The sequence below is a fragment of the Lipophrys pholis genome, assembly GCF_963383615.2.
Source record: "Lipophrys pholis genome assembly, chromosome: 7".
Taxonomy (NCBI): Eukaryota; Metazoa; Chordata; class Actinopteri; order Blenniiformes; family Blenniidae; genus Lipophrys; species Lipophrys pholis.
Genome location: NC_137638.1, coordinates 33,385,897 through 33,402,944, shown reverse-complemented (window position 1 = coordinate 33,402,944; position 17,048 = coordinate 33,385,897). Strand labels below are relative to the sequence as shown.

At 45.9% G+C, this 17,048-nt stretch overlaps 1 protein-coding gene across 1 annotated transcript in view; it reads right to left on the bottom strand.

The window, feature by feature from the left end:
- Positions 1-2,186: 2,186 nt before the first annotated feature.
- rad17 (RAD17 checkpoint clamp loader component) overlaps positions 2,187-17,048 on the bottom strand; it is a 25,706-nt gene continuing 10,844 nt past the window's right edge. Inside the window, exons 5-16 of the mRNA XM_080468342.1 lie at positions 14,839-14,975; positions 14,266-14,318; positions 13,963-14,088; positions 13,771-13,840; positions 13,586-13,697; positions 9,062-9,232; positions 8,609-8,703; positions 8,386-8,532; positions 8,178-8,306; positions 6,711-6,831; positions 5,206-5,263; positions 2,187-2,722 (exon numbers count right to left, since the gene is read on the bottom strand). Of these exons, the coding sequence (XP_080324468.1) occupies positions 2,527-2,722; positions 5,206-5,263; positions 6,711-6,831; positions 8,178-8,306; positions 8,386-8,532; positions 8,609-8,703; positions 9,062-9,232; positions 13,586-13,697; positions 13,771-13,840; positions 13,963-14,088; positions 14,266-14,318; positions 14,839-14,975 (1,415 nt within the window). The 3' untranslated portion in view covers positions 2,187-2,526. The remainder of the gene's footprint in view (positions 2,723-5,205; positions 5,264-6,710; positions 6,832-8,177; positions 8,307-8,385; positions 8,533-8,608; positions 8,704-9,061; positions 9,233-13,585; positions 13,698-13,770; positions 13,841-13,962; positions 14,089-14,265; positions 14,319-14,838; positions 14,976-17,048) is intronic.

Here is a 17,048-nt window from a genome sequence, read left to right as displayed (position 1 = left end):
TCTGGGTACCTCCTGAGAGGTTTTAGTACCCCCAGGGGTACACGCCACTTACCCCAGCTTGAGAACCACTGAATATACAGAAATCTCTCCTACAAACATTTTAACATTTTTAATCTAGGGAATATATATATATCTATAGATGCATTTATTTATTCAATGTTAACCTATCACTATGATTAATTGGTTAGTAACCCTGTAATAATAATTATTATTGTCAGACTCGAAAACCTCCACATCCTAAACATTAAATGAAATCCAAGTATATTTTATTTATCAATACAACCATGATGGTCCTTACTGTATCAGCTTCAGGGGATGCTTGAGGGATGAACAACTGTGACACTGATGCTTGGGTCTTCTCAGACTGAACATATCGACGGTGCTGTTCTCCTGAGGCGCTGTTTGATATCAGACAGTCCACCGTGTGACACTGAAAACTCTCGCCGGCACACCTTGATACTGGCTTTGTAATCGCTCCCAATGACGCTGTTTAGCCAATGATGCGCCTCTTCCCACTCTCTCCTGTACTTCTGCAAACGCTTTCTTTTTTGAGGAGGACGAGGTGAGGTACTGGGTGTACAAGACATCTTTAAAATTCGGTTTGTGCAGCGCAGGATCGCTGGTGTGTGTCATCGCTTTCTCTCTCTCTCTCTCTCTCTCTCTCTCTCTCTCTCCTCTCTCTCTCTCTCTCTCTCTCTCTCTCTCTCTCTCTCTCTCTCTCTCTCTCTCTCTCTCTCTCTCTCTCTCTCTCTCTCTCTCTCTCTCTCTCTCTCTCTCTCTCTCTCTCTCTCTCTCTCTCTCTCTCTCTCTCTCTCTCTCTCTCTCTCTCTCTCTCGCCAACACTCCGTGACAGCGCAAGACGCTGTCAGTGTCCCCGTCCGGTGAAATTAGGGGTGGGGCAGACGCGCCGGAGGAGCAGGGGTCCTACGTACTGTATATCCCGCCACAACAATATTGCTGGCCTTGGCATTCCCTGCGTTTTATTTTGTTTACAATTCTCATATTTAGTGGTTTGTGTGTGTGTGTGTGTGTGTGTGTGTGTGTGCGATTGACGGCCTGATGGACATGTCTGGTTAAATTTATGCAAATACGGAACAAACAACGTTCCGTTTTAGCTCAATACGGGACGCACCATTTAATGACCAAATACGGGACGAATCCGTATTTTAAGGGACGGGACCAACCCCAGCTGAAGGTGTCTTGCTTTGCTTTATCTAAACACCACCCCTCCATCCACGCCCACTAGAGTAGATCCTTATCTGTGGAAACCAGAAAAATTAGGGTTGGGGTTGATGTGCCACGAGCTACATAAGAGTTTGGTTGGCTTTCAAAATAAACGCCCGCCACATTTTTCAAAATAAAAGTCCTCTTTTGTTAAAATCTTCTAAATTCAAATTTGATCAATATTTAAATGGGCCAGAGGCCGTGATTGGGGCAGACCCCGACGGGCCAGAGTCCAGAGTGCGAGGTCCGGATCAAGGCTGCTTGGAGCTTTAATTATTACTATTTTTCTCTATGGCCACTCCGGGGATCCAGACTAAAACAAGACGGACGTGAAAAACCATCAATAGAGCGACGAGGAGACTCAATGTTTTCATCCGAGGTTCAGGTCAGACTAGATGGAGCGACCCGGACCAAACCAGTGGTACAGTCCATCTCCTGGTTCCTGGATCCTCCCGGTGCTGCATTGGTGGAACCAGTGACGTGATGACGTGGTTCTACTGGCTCCCTGACAATGGAAACACAACCGCTTCTTTTGAGCTGCTCATTAAGAACTGAACTAGAAATTTTGGGGTAAAAGAAATCAAGATTTCATCAATATAATGAAGATTTAAAGTGTAAATTCAATAAGAAAAAGCATCTCAAAAGAAAAGAGATAATAAAAGGAAAATGTTTGAGAAAAGTCCAAATATCATTTGGAAGTAAAATTACAGAAATAATTTTCACAACGAAATTCAAAAACTGAAAATCTGAAACCAAATTTGAAACGCCCCCCCCCCCCCCCCCATAATCTACTTAGCTTTTTAGGAGTGTGTAAAAACCTACTCACACAAACTGTTAATAAAATAAGAAAGAAACCATCAAAATGTTGGTGAAAAGTCAAAAATGTAAATACAATTTAGAGAATTAAGTCAAAAGAGTCGAGATGAAAGTAAAAAAAAAAAGAAGTAGTTTTTAGAAATGGTCAAGAATGAGGAGAAAAAAATGTTTTATTCTGAATGTGAAGGCGTTGAGACGAACTCAGTGATGCTAATGCTGAGAATGCGTTTTTAGTCATGTTAAACATTAAACTTCACAATGAAAACATCTGGATCCATCCAATAATCTGGATGAACATTTAATCTGGCCTTCTACAGTCTGCAACTGACTTGTTGCCATGGTAACAATTCATCAGTCCCACCAACAGTGCAACTTTTGTCCAACATGACAAGGTTGAAATGAGGAACGTCTCCAGGACTATCCGGGGACAGAAAAGGTTGGTTTGAGAACTTTACGGACTCAACGTTGCTGGGTCTTCCTCTGGGCTCAGGATGAGCAGTCGCTGTCATACTCCTGGATGGACAGGTCCTGGTCCTCCAGGAGGAGCTGGGTGCTGCTGGCTTGAGGCTGACTTGCTGGTATTCCCTCCTCAGCTCCGTCCTGACCTTCATCTTTGCCCTGCTCCTCTTCCTCCTCCTGCAGCTGTCCCGGCTCTTTGTCCATCAGAGTCTCCAGCTTTAACCTACAAACACAGAGACGAGAGGCGGCCTGGAACACTGGATACACCATCTTCTGCTCCACCTATTGAAACTGCTGGTGCCAGTGTTAGCAATGCTCCTGCTGTCAGAGGCGCTGCAACGGGGTAGGCAACACAGGCAATTGCCTAGGGCCCCGGCTGAAGGGGGCCCCAAGGGACGGCTGACATCAGTCAATTTCAGTGACAAAATAATGTAACTGCTTTGAGACGCTGCATCGACAATCCCCCTCACGGGGCCCTTTCCCAGTAGTCACTGGCTAGTTGCTAGGAGGGGGCCCCCCGACAGACGGCAGATATCAGCGACACAACTTGAAACCCCCGGGACACTTTACAATGACACGTGAGGTGATGAAGCCCTGATGTGAACCAGGTGTGCTGCCACACACAGAGAGACAGGCTGGAGACACACAGAGAGACAGGCTGGAGACACACAGAGAGACAGGCGGGAGACACACAGAGAGACAGGCTGGAGACACACAGAGAGACAGGCATGAGACACACAGAGAGACAGGCTGGAGACACACAGAGAGACAGGCTGGAGACACACAGAGAGACAGGCGGGAGACACACAGAGAGACAGGCTGGAGACACACAGAGAGACAGGCATGAGACACACAGAGAGACAGGCGGGAGACACACAGAGAGACAGGCATGAGACACACAGAGAGACAGGCGGGAGACACACAGAGAGACAGGTTGGAGAGACAGGCGGGAGACACAGAGAGACAGGCTGGAGACACACAGAGAGACAGGCATTAGACACACAGAGAGACAGGCATGAGACACACAGAGAGACAGGCGGGAGACACACAGAGAGACAGGCGGGAGACACAGAGAGACAGGCATGAGACACACAGAGAGACAGGCGGGAGACACACAGAAAGACAGGTGGGAGACACACAGAGACAGGCTGGAGACACACAGAGACAGGCTGGAGACACACAGATACAGGCTGGAGACACACAGAAAGACAGGTGGGAGACAGGCTGGAGACACCCAGATACAGGCTGGAGACACACAGAAAGACAGGTGGGAGACACACAGATACAGGCTGGAGACACACAGAAAGACAGGTGGGAGACACACAGAGACAGGCATGAGACACACAGAGAGACAGGCGGGAGACACACAGAGAGACAGGCATGAGACACACAGAGAGACAGGCGGGAGACACAGAGAGACAGGCATGAGACACACAGAGAGACAGGTGGGAGACACACAGAGAGACAGGTGGGAGACACACAGAGACAGGCTGGAGACACACAGATACAGGCTGGAGACACACAGATACAGGCTGGAGACACACAGAAAGACAGGTGGGAGACACACAGAGACAGGCATGAGACACACAGAGAGACAGGCGGGAGACACACAGAGAGACAGGCATGAGACACACAGAAAGACAGGTGGGAGACACACAGATACAGGCATGAGACACACAGAGAGACAGGCGGGAGACACACAGAAAGACAGGTGGGAGACACACAGAGACAGGCTGGAGACACACAGATACAGGCTGGAGACACACAGAAAGACAGGTGGGAGACACACAGATACAGGCTGGAGACACACAGAGAGACAGGCGGGAGACACACAGAAAGACAGGTGGGAGACACACAGAGACAGGCATGAGACACAGAGACAGCACGAGAGCCTGGAAGAGGCTGTGTGTCTGTTTAATAAAAAGTAATGGTTGTGTAAAGTTCTGACTCCTGGACTCTGTGGGGGAACCCGGCGGTGACAAGCACTACTGCCACAGAGATCAATTCTGCTGTCTCCACGTCCCCTGACCACACCTCCACATTCCTCCTACATTTCAAACTACACTTACAGTGAGGACCTTCTGGAGCGCTGCATGGCGTCTCCTCTGGACTCTTCTGGTCTCTGTTGCCTCTGCTGAGAGGAGCTTTTCTGTTTGAAGCTCATCAGAACCTATTTCAGGTCAACCATGAGCCGGGAGCCTCTCCCAGGACTGGCACCCGGGAGAGGCTCCCGGGAGAGGCTCCCGGGAGAGGCTCACAGGACCAGCACTGATTCCCACTGAGATGTTCAGAGCTCCTGAGATATAGAAGACATTGTGGCCACAAGCAGCAGTTTTAAGAAAGAAAACTGCAGAACAAGCGAAGTATAGATATACGACCAAAGTGACTCAGTTCTTACTTTCCACTTCAATTCCTTGTTTTTTTACTTGGTTGCATTTTTATCACAGTTTTTATCACAAGTTTACATTGAGTTTAGATAGTAATGTTATCATTTAATTTATATGTTAATTATTAAAGTATTTCAGGCCCCATAGTCCTTCTGGCCTCGAGCCCCCAGGGGGTCCAGGAACACCCCTGCCTGCTGTCCACTGGGTGGCCATGCAGCCAGCTTTGGTCAGGGGTGTGTGTGTGTGTGTGTGTGTGTGTGTGTGTGTGTGCGTGCGCGTGTGCGTGCTGGAGCCTCTTCCAGGTCTGAAATGTTTCTACCTGCCAGAGAATCTCCGGAGAGGCATCTGACCCACGTCCTGGATGAAAGTGATCTGGGCTGGAAAACAGAGAAACACAAACTCATTCAATCACAACAAACAGCTGCTTCAGCCGCTTCTCCTTTTTCTATCATGTTAGACCTTTTTAACAGGATTTCAGTGGAGCACTTCCATTACTTCATGTATCTCCGGGACCTCATGGAGGACCTCTAAGACCTCTTAGAAGACCCCAGGAATTCATGGAGGACCTCTAAGACCTCTTAGAAGACCCCAGGAATTTATGGAGGACCTCCGGGACCTCATGGAGGGCATTGCAACTCATCTGATCAACTACAGTACTTCATGTTCTACTGCCATATCTCTGAGTTGCAGGGTCTTTTCAGAAAGCGCCCCCTGCTGAGCTACAGTGGTTTGTGCTTTGGCTCAAGCTCAGTTCTCATCCGGGTTTATCATTTTGACCCTGGGAGTTTTGTTTCTGTGTGCAAACTAAAAGAATGTAAGCATCCAAAATTAAACTGGGATGTTTGGAAAAGCTGTGCGAACAATCCACTAATCTGCTTGACAGTTCTTGGGAATTATTTGAAAAAAGTTAAATTTCATAGGGGCTGACAATTTTGACTCAACAGTAAGATGTAGCATCGCTGGTGTGTGAGCCTGAAACTATTTAGCACGTAGCATGTAGCATCGCTGGTGTGTGAGCCTGAAACTATTTAGCACGTAGCATGTAGCATCGCTGGTGTGTGAGCCTGAAACTATTTAGCACGTAGCATGTAGCATCGCTGGTGTGTGAGCCTGAAACTATTTAGCACGTAGCATGTAGCATCGCTGGTGTGTGAGCCTGAAACTATTTAGCACGTAGCATGTAGCATTGCTGGTGTGTGAGCCTTAAACTATTTAGCATGTAGCATCGCTGGTGTGTGAGCCTGAAACTATTTAGCACGTAGCATGTAGCATCGCTGGTGTGTGAACCTGAAACTATTTAGCACGTAGCATGTAGCATCGCTGGTGTGTGAGCGTGAAACTATTTAGCACGTAGCATCGCTGGTGTGTGAGCCTGAAACTATTTAGCACGTAGCATGTAGCATTATTATCAAAGAGTCTCCAAAAAGCAGACATGACTGGTCCTGTCAGTGTAATAGTCACCAGGTTGGGTCGGGGAGTACTCCATGCAGTATTGGCCCCGATACCCAGTATTGGTATCAGTATCAGTGGATTCATAATTTCTAGTACTTTTAGCCAATTTGTCCTTCATTTTTGTTCTTATTCTGGAGGAGATAGTTTGTGAAACACTGACTTAGAAGACTTTCACTTCAACGTCACTCAGAAATGGATAAATTTACCATGAAGAGAAATCACTCATTTAACACTCACATTGGGAATCTAATGCATTTGGAGGATTTGAGAAGCGATCAAGGGCACAATGTCTAGAGTGTGTGTGTGTGTGTGTGTGTGTGTGTGTGTGTGTGTGTGTGTGTGTGTGTGTGTGTGTGTGTGTGTGTGTGGTACCCTGGTTCCTCATGGGGTTGCTGAGTTTAGCCAGGTATGGCAGCAGTTCAGTCTGCAGCCTGACGGGAGTCAAACAGAAGCTCCTGAACAGAGACTGAGCAGCCAGACAGTTCTCCTGGTGCTGCAACACATCCACATCCACATCCACATCATCATCATCATCATCATCATCATCATCATCATCATCATCACACATCGTCACAACCCATCATCATCATCATCATCATCATCATCATCATCACAACACATCATCATCATCACCATCCAGTTCTCCACCAGAGAGCAAACTGCCTCTAAACTCCTTCAGGCTGTAAAGTGTTAGATGTACCTTCACAAACTGCCAACTAACAAATGTAATGAAACACAATAGAAAAATGCTTCATATTTCCACAAAACCCTCAACTCCTACTTACTTAAACAACAAGACGACTTCATCACATCCCTTGTTCACTAATTAAAACATAACCTACAGATTTACTACTAAAAGTAATTATTAAACTGAAATAGAATAGTTTCAGAAGTTTAGCTTTGAGTAAGAGTTAAACTAAAAAGTTAAGACAAATTGGTTAATTTTCTTAAAAATCAAACAAATAAACTGTAAGGACTGAACTTAAACAGTCAACTTCTTTCCTGATCATAACTGGAGTAATATTTCTATTTTTCTAGTATCTTTATGTAATAACTGTCATGAAGTCACTGAATGAAGTTAGCTTATGTTGGCTTAGCTAAAAAGTTAATTCGCCTTTAGCATTAAAAGCTACAAAATAAAATGTTTTTTTTTTTTCATCTGATTAAATAAACAAGCAATTTCTTGGATTAGCTCACTTTATCTTGGCTTTGGTTAGCCTTAGCTTCAATTAGCTTAGCTCACTTTATCTTGGCTTTGATTAGCCTTACCTAGCTTAGCTTCAATTAGCTTAGCTCACTTTATCTTGGCTTTGGTTAGCCTTATTTAGCTTAGCTTCAATTAGCTTAGCTCACTTTATCTTGGCTTTGGTTAGCCTTATTTAGCTTAGCTTAGCTCACTTTATCTTGGCTTTGATTAGCCTTACCTAGCTTAGCTTCAATTAGCTTAGCTCACTTTATCTTGGCTTTGATTAGCCTGAGTTAGCATAGCTTTATTTAGCCTGACAGGGATCAACTTCACTTCATCTATAAGATCTGAAGTGAAAAATGACAAAAATATACAAGATGACTTTTTAAGGCCTTAAAACTTCCATCACTTTCAACATTCGTGTGATAAACATTTATCCATATTATAAATGTAAAAGTATCAAATGAAACTAGTTCCTGTCAGCAACCTTTTACTCAGATTAGGATTTGTTTCCTCTTGACCTCCTGACAAGACTCTTGATTTCTGTTTTCGTCTCCAAACTAAGACGTTGAGTCTTGACCGACCCACAGCAGACTCCTCACCGTAAAATGCGACTTTAGAGCCTTCAGGATGGGATTTACTGGGAGCCTCACCTTCTTGCTGACCATGAGCCAGCTGGGCTTGTGCAGCGGCCTGAAGCCCACCGTCACCTGCTGGGAGTTGGAGTGGAGGAGCCCCCTGGTGGCCACCGAGGAGCCGTAACACTCCATCGTGCTGCTGATCTACAAACAGGACGGCCAGCGTGACAACTGATCCACATCAGGCAGGACTTTAAGAACAGGAAGGTTCTAGAACTCTTACCGTCCAGTCCGCGGTCAGCAGGTCGGCGTCTGACAGATACTCGCTGGCTCGGTCGACGTCCTCCATTTGAGAGAAAAAGTCCAGGTAGTTCTGGTGGAGGTACAGGTTGAAGAACTCTCCGGACATGTGCGAGCGCTCCACCACCGACTGCAAGAGGGAGGCACACATAGCGTGAGCATCAGCTGAGGCCCAGTGAAACCAGCGCCGTGGGGACGGGTTCTACCTCCGGCTCCTCCAGTAGAGCTTCTCTGTGATGGCAGGACAGGTGAGACAGGTGAGACGGGAGAGACACTTCTTCAGATCCTTCTGGACTTCCTCCTGGAGGTGGAAAACAACCACCTTCTCTCATTTATCGCCCCGGGTGCTTTTCTCTCACAGACTAAAGACATGACACTCCACTGCAAAGAGCTTCTGCAGTGAACCAACACTCAGCCGGGGAGGAACCGTGGAAAGTAAAAGCCATCGCTCCATCCTCTGGGGCTCCAGGACCAGATACACCTGGACAGGTGTCACAGGCCAAACACATGGAGACAGACAAACAATCACACTCTCTCACTTCGGGTCCACAAAAACCTGTAAAAATCCAATGGGGGAAAAGAATGACGTGTGTTGGGGTTCTGCTGGATTCCTGGGAGCTTCAGAAGGACCAAACAAGTAGAGAGAGGTTGTGACTGACGTTTGCAGTGCAGGATCTTGCCCAGAGCTCTGAAGAGGAAGAGAGTGGAGTCCTTCTCCCCGATGGCCTGCTCCTCGTCCTGATCCCTCTGTCGGGACTTCTTCCTCCTCCTGGCTGCCGTCGCTGGCCGGTCCCCCTTCAGGCTCCACCGCTCCTTCTCCAGGGTCCAGTCTGAGGAAGAGGAGGAGCCACGACTATCAGGAGTAAAGGCCACTGGATGGACGGGTTCAGCAGTCGGAGCATCAGAAACATGAAATGCAACCAGTCTGCTGTTACTCTCAGGGTTTCAGGCGTATTTCATGACAAGAATACGTCTGCTTTAGGTTTCTGACATAATTATGTATTTCTTCACAGAAACAAACACATCATAAGCGTCAACCCAGGTTTTAGAACAAGCACCAGGAGGACTTCTAGAAAGGAACATCCTGTTAGCGTCCATGCTTTTTATAGAGCGACTGACATGAAATCAGCTCAAGAGTTTCCTTTGTTGGCGAGTATTTGAACTTGTGAGCCGGACAGTGTTTCCAGAACTTCTGGGAAAGGGCTTTCCCACCAGAAAGACCCTGGTTCTAGTTCAGTTCTTAAATGAGCACCGCCAAAGAACCGGTTGTTTTTTCATCGTCAACGGAGCCAGTGAGAGCCACATCATTGCGTCACTGCGAAACATCCTACGTCACTGATTCCACCAATGTAGTGCTCATAGAAGAACCAGGGGACGGACTGTACCAGTGGTTTAGTCCGGGTCGCTCCATCTGGTCTGACCTGAACCTCAGAGTCTCCTCGTATCTCTATTGGCGTTTTCTAACACCTTCACTAACTACTTTAGGAAGCCTCCTAACACCTTTCACTAACTCCTTTAGGAAGCCTCCTAACACCTTCACTAACACCTTTAGGAAGCCTCCTAATACCTTTCACTAACTCCTTTAGGAAGCCTCCTAACACCTTTCACTAACTACTTTAGGAAGCCTCCTAACACCTTCACTAACTCCTTTAGGAAGCCTCCTAACACCTTTAGGAAGCCTCCTAACACCTTTCACTAACACCTTTAGGAAGCATCCTAATACCTTTCACTAACTACTTTAGGAAGCTTCCTAACACCTTTCACTAACTCCTTTAGGAAGCCTCCTAACACCTTTCACTAACTCCTTTAGGAAGCCTCCTAACACCTTTAGGAAGCCTCCTAACACCTTTCACTAACACCTTTAGGAAGCATCCTAATACCTTTCACTAACTACTTTAGGAAGCTTCCTAACACCTTTCACTAACTCCTTTAGGAAGCCTCCTAACACCTTTCACTAACTCCTTTAGGAAGCCTCCTAACACCTTTAGGAAGCATCCTAATACCTTTCACTAACTACTTTAGGAAGCTTCCTAACACCTTTCACTAACTCCTTTAGGAAGCCTCCTAACACCTTTCACTAACTACTTTAGGAAGCCTCCTAACACCTCTCCTTAACTCCTTTAGGAAGCCTCCTAACACCTTTCACTAACACCTTTAGGAAGCATCCTAACTCCTTTAGGAAGCATCCTAACACCTTTAGGAAGCCTCCTAACACCTTTCACTAACACCTTTAGGAAGCATCCTAACTCCTTTAGGAAGCCTCCTAACACCTTTCACTAACACCTTTAGGAAGCATCCTAACACCTTTCACTAACTCCTTTAGGAAGCATCCTAACACCTTTCACTAACTCCTTTAGGAAGCCTCCTAACACCTTTCACTAACTCCTTTAGGAAGCCTCCTAATACCTTCACTAACTCCTTTAGGAAGCCTCCTAACACCTTTAGGAAGCATCCTAACACCTTTAGGAAGCCTCCTAACACCTTTGACTAACTACTTTAGGAAGCCTCCTAACACCTCTTTTTAACTCCTTTAGGAAGCCTCCTAACACCTTTCACTAACACCTTTAGGAAGCATCCTAACTCCTTTAGGAAGCATCCTAACACCTTTCACTAACTCCTTTAGGAAGCATCCTAACACCTTTCACTAACTCCTTTAGGAAGCATCCTAACACCTTTAGGAAGCCTCCTAACACCTTTCACTAACTCCTTTAGGAAGTATCCTAACTCCTTTAGGAAGCCTCCTAACACCTTTCACTAACACCTTTAGGAAGCATCCTAACACCTTTCACTAACTCCTTTAGGAAGCATCCTAACACCTTTCACTAACTCCTTTAGGAAGCCTCCTAACACCTTTCACTAACTCCTTTAGGAAGCCTCCTAATACCTTCACTAACTCCTTTAGGAAGCCTCCTAACACCTTTAGGAAGCATCCTAACACCTTTAGGAAGCATCCTAACACCTTTCACTAACTCCTTTAGGAAGCCTCCTAACACATTTCACTAACTCCTTTAGGAAGCATCCTAACTCCTTTCACTAACTCCTTTAGGAAGCATCCTAACACCTTTCACTAACTCCTTTAGGAAGTCTCCTAACACCTTTCACTAACTCCTTTAGGAAGTCTCCTAACACCTTTCACTAACTCCTTTAGGAAGCATCCTAACTCCTTTCACTAACTCCTTTAGGAAGCATCCTAACACCTTTCACTAACTCCTTTAGGAAGCCTCCTAACACCTTTCACTAACTCCTTTAGGAAGCATCCTAACTCCTTTCCTTAACTCCGTGACGTCATCCAGGGGTTAAGGTAAAGACCATAGATAAGGAGATAGGAGGGACTTTTTGGACGTACCCATGGTGTCTCACCCTCATCAGCTAATGAAGTCCAAACCCCTGCAAAGGTTCCCTGAGCCTTTAAATGGTCTCAGTCTGGGTCAGTAGGGGACACAATCATGGGGAAGACTGCTGACTGGACAGATGTCCAGAAGACAGTCATTGACACCGTCCACTAAAGGTCCTTGCTGAAGAAGCTGCTTGTTCACAGAGTGCTGGATCCATCATGTCCAGAGAAGGTGGAGTGGAAGGAAAAGGTGCAGCAGCAAAAGGGAGGAGCGCAGCCTGGAGAGGATTGTCCAGCAAAATGCTGGACAAGGACGGACTGAGGCTGGAGTCAGTGCATTTCCACTGTTTTCACCACATTAAAACCTCCACATCACAATCCAACTGTCACCATATCACACACTCATATATTGGCAGACACACACTCCTGTTTGAATAGCCAGTCAGAATTAGGGCTCTTAAAAACAAGCTCACTCTCACTCTCACACACGCGGACACTCACACTTAATCTAGAAAATCACGTTACTGTCTAGATAGAGCTGCTCGGGCTGGTTAATCTAGAAAATCACGTTACTGTCTAGATAGAGCTGCTCGGACTGGTTTAATCTAGAAAATCATGTTACTGTCTAGATAGAGCTGCTCAGGCTGGTTAATCTAGAAAATCACGTTACTGTCTAGATAGAGCTGCTCAGGCTGGTTTAATAACAGTTCGTTGTGATAACTGCAAATAATATATGTAGCACTAATAAGGGTGTTGTATGGTAACACCCCCCCCCCCCCATAAGATATTCTTGATCTTATGTAATATTCTCATTTTCTGAGACACTGAATTTTGAGTTTTCAGTCTGTGTAAGTCATAATCATCAACATTTCAAGAAATAAAGGCTTCAAATACTCCACTCTGTGTGTCATGAGCCTATATCATATATGGGTTTGACTTTCTGAAATGATTATATTGAACATTTTAATGATATTCTTAATTTTGAGATGTACCTGTAAAGCTGTTTCCATGGCAACCTATGTAAACACACTGATTAAAGTTCTCTTACGCATGAAGTGCCTTTAAAAGACTCATTTTATGGCTGACAAATCCAAGCTTTTATTTTTTTTAGATCCGGCCAGCTGACTTAGTGTGACAGCAGGAGCTCTGCAGCACAACAGTTCAATCAGAGCCACGGCTCCACCATCGCCCTTTCACTCATCCCGTTCCCTCGTATTATTAACTTGAGGGAGCGACTTATTATCTCGTTCCCACACGTTATTATTATTTTTTTCTCTATAACCACTGCGGAGCTCCGTGTTCGTTGTAGATTTCAGAAAGCTGGTTCAGCGTCTATTCCACCTCATAGGTAGTGATAACTCCGCCCCCAGCTGATGACGTGTCAGACCCTGTGCTCTGGCTCCGCTCTGGCCCCGCTCTGGCTCCTTTCTGGCTGCTCTCTGGGCCCGCTCTGGCCCCCCTCCTGCCCAGCAATGAAGTGGGGCCAGCGTAGCACCAGTGTAGCCCCTGATAGGCCGGGGCTTTGGTGGTGGAAAGACAAAGAACTGGTGCTAAGTCTGGCCCTGGACCAGAACTAGAACCTGGTTCTGCCTGGTGGAAAATCCCCAGAAGACACAAAGAAGAAAGAACCATGAAGGTGAGGTCAGACGAGCTGCAAAGTCGCGATTGCGTTGTTTCAAGTATGGTGCTGACCTTGTCATGGAAACACAACTGTGAAAGGTTTTGTTGATGAAACGAGCCTCAAATGCTAAAATGCTGTTTACTGTGATAAAGACGTGGCTGCCATGGGCATGGTGGCTAAAAGGACTAAAACACAGGAGGAAGCGGTGAGTGAAGCCTGAGCTTGGACCTGTGAGGGTGAAGAACTGCAGGCTGTTGATGGCGCTGCGGATGTCTCCTGAACTTCCTGAACACAGCTTCTGCAGCTGGGCCGGGTCAGGGACGCTCATCCTACCCCCGCTCTGGCAGGAACACACAGACGGGGCATTTTACACTCTGTGGGCTCCAAACAACACCGAACCTGATGATGATCACCTTTCCTGCCTCCAGGGTGGAAATGTTGGTCAGGACCTTCATCATGGTGGTGGGAGCCACCGGATTAAAGCTGTAACACGTTAAAACAGAAACAAGAGCTCCTGAGTAATCTATTACCACTGAACTAACCGTACTAGTCTAACAACAGTTGTTTTTATTTCAGTGTGTGGTCGTGGATGTCTGTGGTGAGACCTGATGCTGTGGACGTCCAGCTCGTCCTGGATCTCTCTGGGAAACAGAAAGCGAGAGCTGCTGTCTCCACTCAGACTGTCGGACACGATGAAGACCAGAGGACATCGACTGGTCCTCACAAAGCGTCTGGGACGGAGCAGCCACAAGAACAGGAAGAACTTGGTTTACTGCGCTCAACTCAACAAACTGTGTGCAGAAAACTGCTGGGAGACAAAAGCCACACTGAAAGAACGACATGAAGACGAAGGCAGGAGCTGAAGCATGTCAGGCGTGGTTCTATGTAGCAGAGCGAGCAGCGCTCACCTCAGGATGTCATGCAGGGCCGCAGGCTGCCGGTAGAACTGGTTCGGGAAATCCTACAAAGACACAAGCAAGAGTCAACCCAGGAGGACACACATTGTGGGACTTCTTACCAGAACCTCATGGGAAGTTCATACTTAACTCTAATGGATGTGTGAGTCACCTTTATGGTTATGGAAATAATAATAGCACATTTTGTTCTCTAACATCAGAGCCTGTGAGAGCACGCAGATGGTAAACAGAAGTGGGCCCAGGATGGAGCCTTGGATAAATCAACAGGACATTTTGTGCAACCAAGTCTTGAAATGACAGGTTGACACAAAGAAGTCCTGTCCTTTCAAGAGGATGTGACAGTGTTTAGGTGTTTGTAGCAGACCAGCAGAGTCAGAAGAAGCACTGAGATCAGGAAAAACAGGACTGAACTGTGTTCAGAGAAAAGGGCAGGATTTAATCCAGCAGCACAGATCATCCAACCTCATCAAACCAACGTCATCCTGGTTACACCAGAGAACAGGAACATGAAAACTCCCCTCAAGAGGAAAGAGAAAACAGTGTTACTGGACAAGAGAGACACACCTCCACCAATATGAGCTTCCTGTGTGGAGCTCGTCCTTCTCCTGCCATGGTCAGACAGTGGTATTTGTTGGCTCGGAGGAGAAAATCCTGGAACTGAGCTGACTGGGAGCTGCTGTAGAAGCCATTCGTCCTCCATTCTAGTAAAGAGAGACACAAACACTGCTGCAGCAACAAGAAATCAACAGACTTCAATACGGTGCTAACGCTAAGATCCACAGAACCTTTGTTGGGATTTTAATGTGAAAGGATTGATTCCCATGGATGAATGTTTTCCTGGTTTACTCCAAGCTTGCTTGTTGGCGTGGATGAATGGCTTAGCTGGACTTCCTGGTAGTGACGCTTGAGGTTCAATCAAAACCTAGGAGTCTCTTTACTGAACGATGACTCGTGAGTCATGACATCCATGTTCACGTGTTGGAGTCAGCTCGTGAGGCATTCAGGATACAGTCAGCTCACATGACTCTTTCAAAAGAATTGTTCACCTCGGTACTCAGCAGTACATTCCCTTGAATTCAAAATGTTTTGATGAACAGATGAAAAGCAGGAAGCATCTGGGCAGAAGAAAACTGACCGTACAGGAAGCAACTTTTACCTGCAGCAGCCACATGGCGCAACTTACAGTTGTGCTCATAAGTTTCCATACCCCGGGAGAATCTATGATTTCTTGGCCGTTCTTCAGAGAATATGAATGAAAACACAAAAACCTTTCCTCCACACATGGTTGATGGTTGGGTGAAACTATTTATTGGCAAACATTTGTGTTTACTCTTTTTAAATCAAAATGACAAAAGAAAGTACCCAAATGACTCTGATCAAAAGTTTACATACCCCAGTTGTTAATACCATGTATTGCCCCCTTTAACATCAATGACAGCTTCAAGTCTTTAGTGGTCGTTGTGGATAAGGTTCTTTAGTTTCTCAGATGGTGAAGCTGCCCATTCTTCTTGGCAAAAAGCCTCCAGTTCCTGTAAGTTCTTGGACTGTCTTGCATTAACTGCAGGTTTGAGATCTCCCCAGAGTGGCTCAATGATATTGAGGTCAGGACTTTGAGAGGGCCACTCCAGAACCTTCCCTTGGTTCTGCTGTAGCCAATGACAGGTCGACTTGGCCTCGTGTTTTGGATCATTGTCATGATGGAATGTCCATAAACGTCCCATGTGCAGCTTCCAGGCTGATGAGTGCAAAGTTTCCTCCAGTATTGTCTGATAACATGCTGCAATGATCTTGCCATCAATTTTGGACAAGTTCCCTGTGCCTCTGTAGCTCACACATCCCCAAACATCAGTGATGCACCTCCATGTTTCACAGTAGGAATGGTGTTCCTTCCATCATAGGCCGTGTTGACTCCTCTCCAAATGTAATGTTTATGGTCGTGGCCAAAAAGTTGAGTTTTGGTCTCATCACTCCAAATGACTTTGTTCCAGAAGTGTTGAGGCTTGTCTCTGTGCTGTTTGGCGTAATGGAAGCGGGATACTTTGTGACATTTGAGCAGAAAAGACTTTCTTCTGGCGACTCGACCATGCAGCCCATTTTTCTTCAACTGCCTCCTTATTGTGCATCTTGAAACAGCCACACCACGATGTTCCAGAGAGTCCTGGATTTCAGCTCAAGTTATTTATAGATTTTTCTTTGCATCTCAAACAACTTTCCTGGCAGTCGTGGCTGAAATCTTTGCTGGTCTACCTGACCATGGTTTGGTTTCAACTCATTTTCTACTTCTTAATCAGCGTTTGAACACTGCTGATTGGCATTCTCAATTCTTTGGATATCTTTTTATACCCCTTTCCTGTTTTATGCAGTTCCATTACCTTTTCTCGCAGATCCTTTAACAATTATTTTGCTTTCCCCATGACTCAGAATCCAGATCCGTCTGTGCAGCTCTGGATGAAAGATGAATGGTCTGTCAGAAGCCCAGAAACTCACCGACCTTTTATACACACACACTAACTACAAACAAAAAGGTCAAAGGTCAGGATGGGAACCTGGATTAGCCATTCAAACCTGTTTGTGTCAACTTTTGTGCATGTTACCAGGTCAAAGTCACTGGGGTATGTAAACTTTTGATCCGGGTCATTTGGGTTCTTTCTTTTGTCATTTTGATTTAAAAAGAGTAAACACCGTTGTTTGCCAATAAATAGCTTCACCCAACCATCAACCATGAGTGGAAGAAAGGTTTTTGTGTTATCATTCATATTTTCTGAAGAATGGCC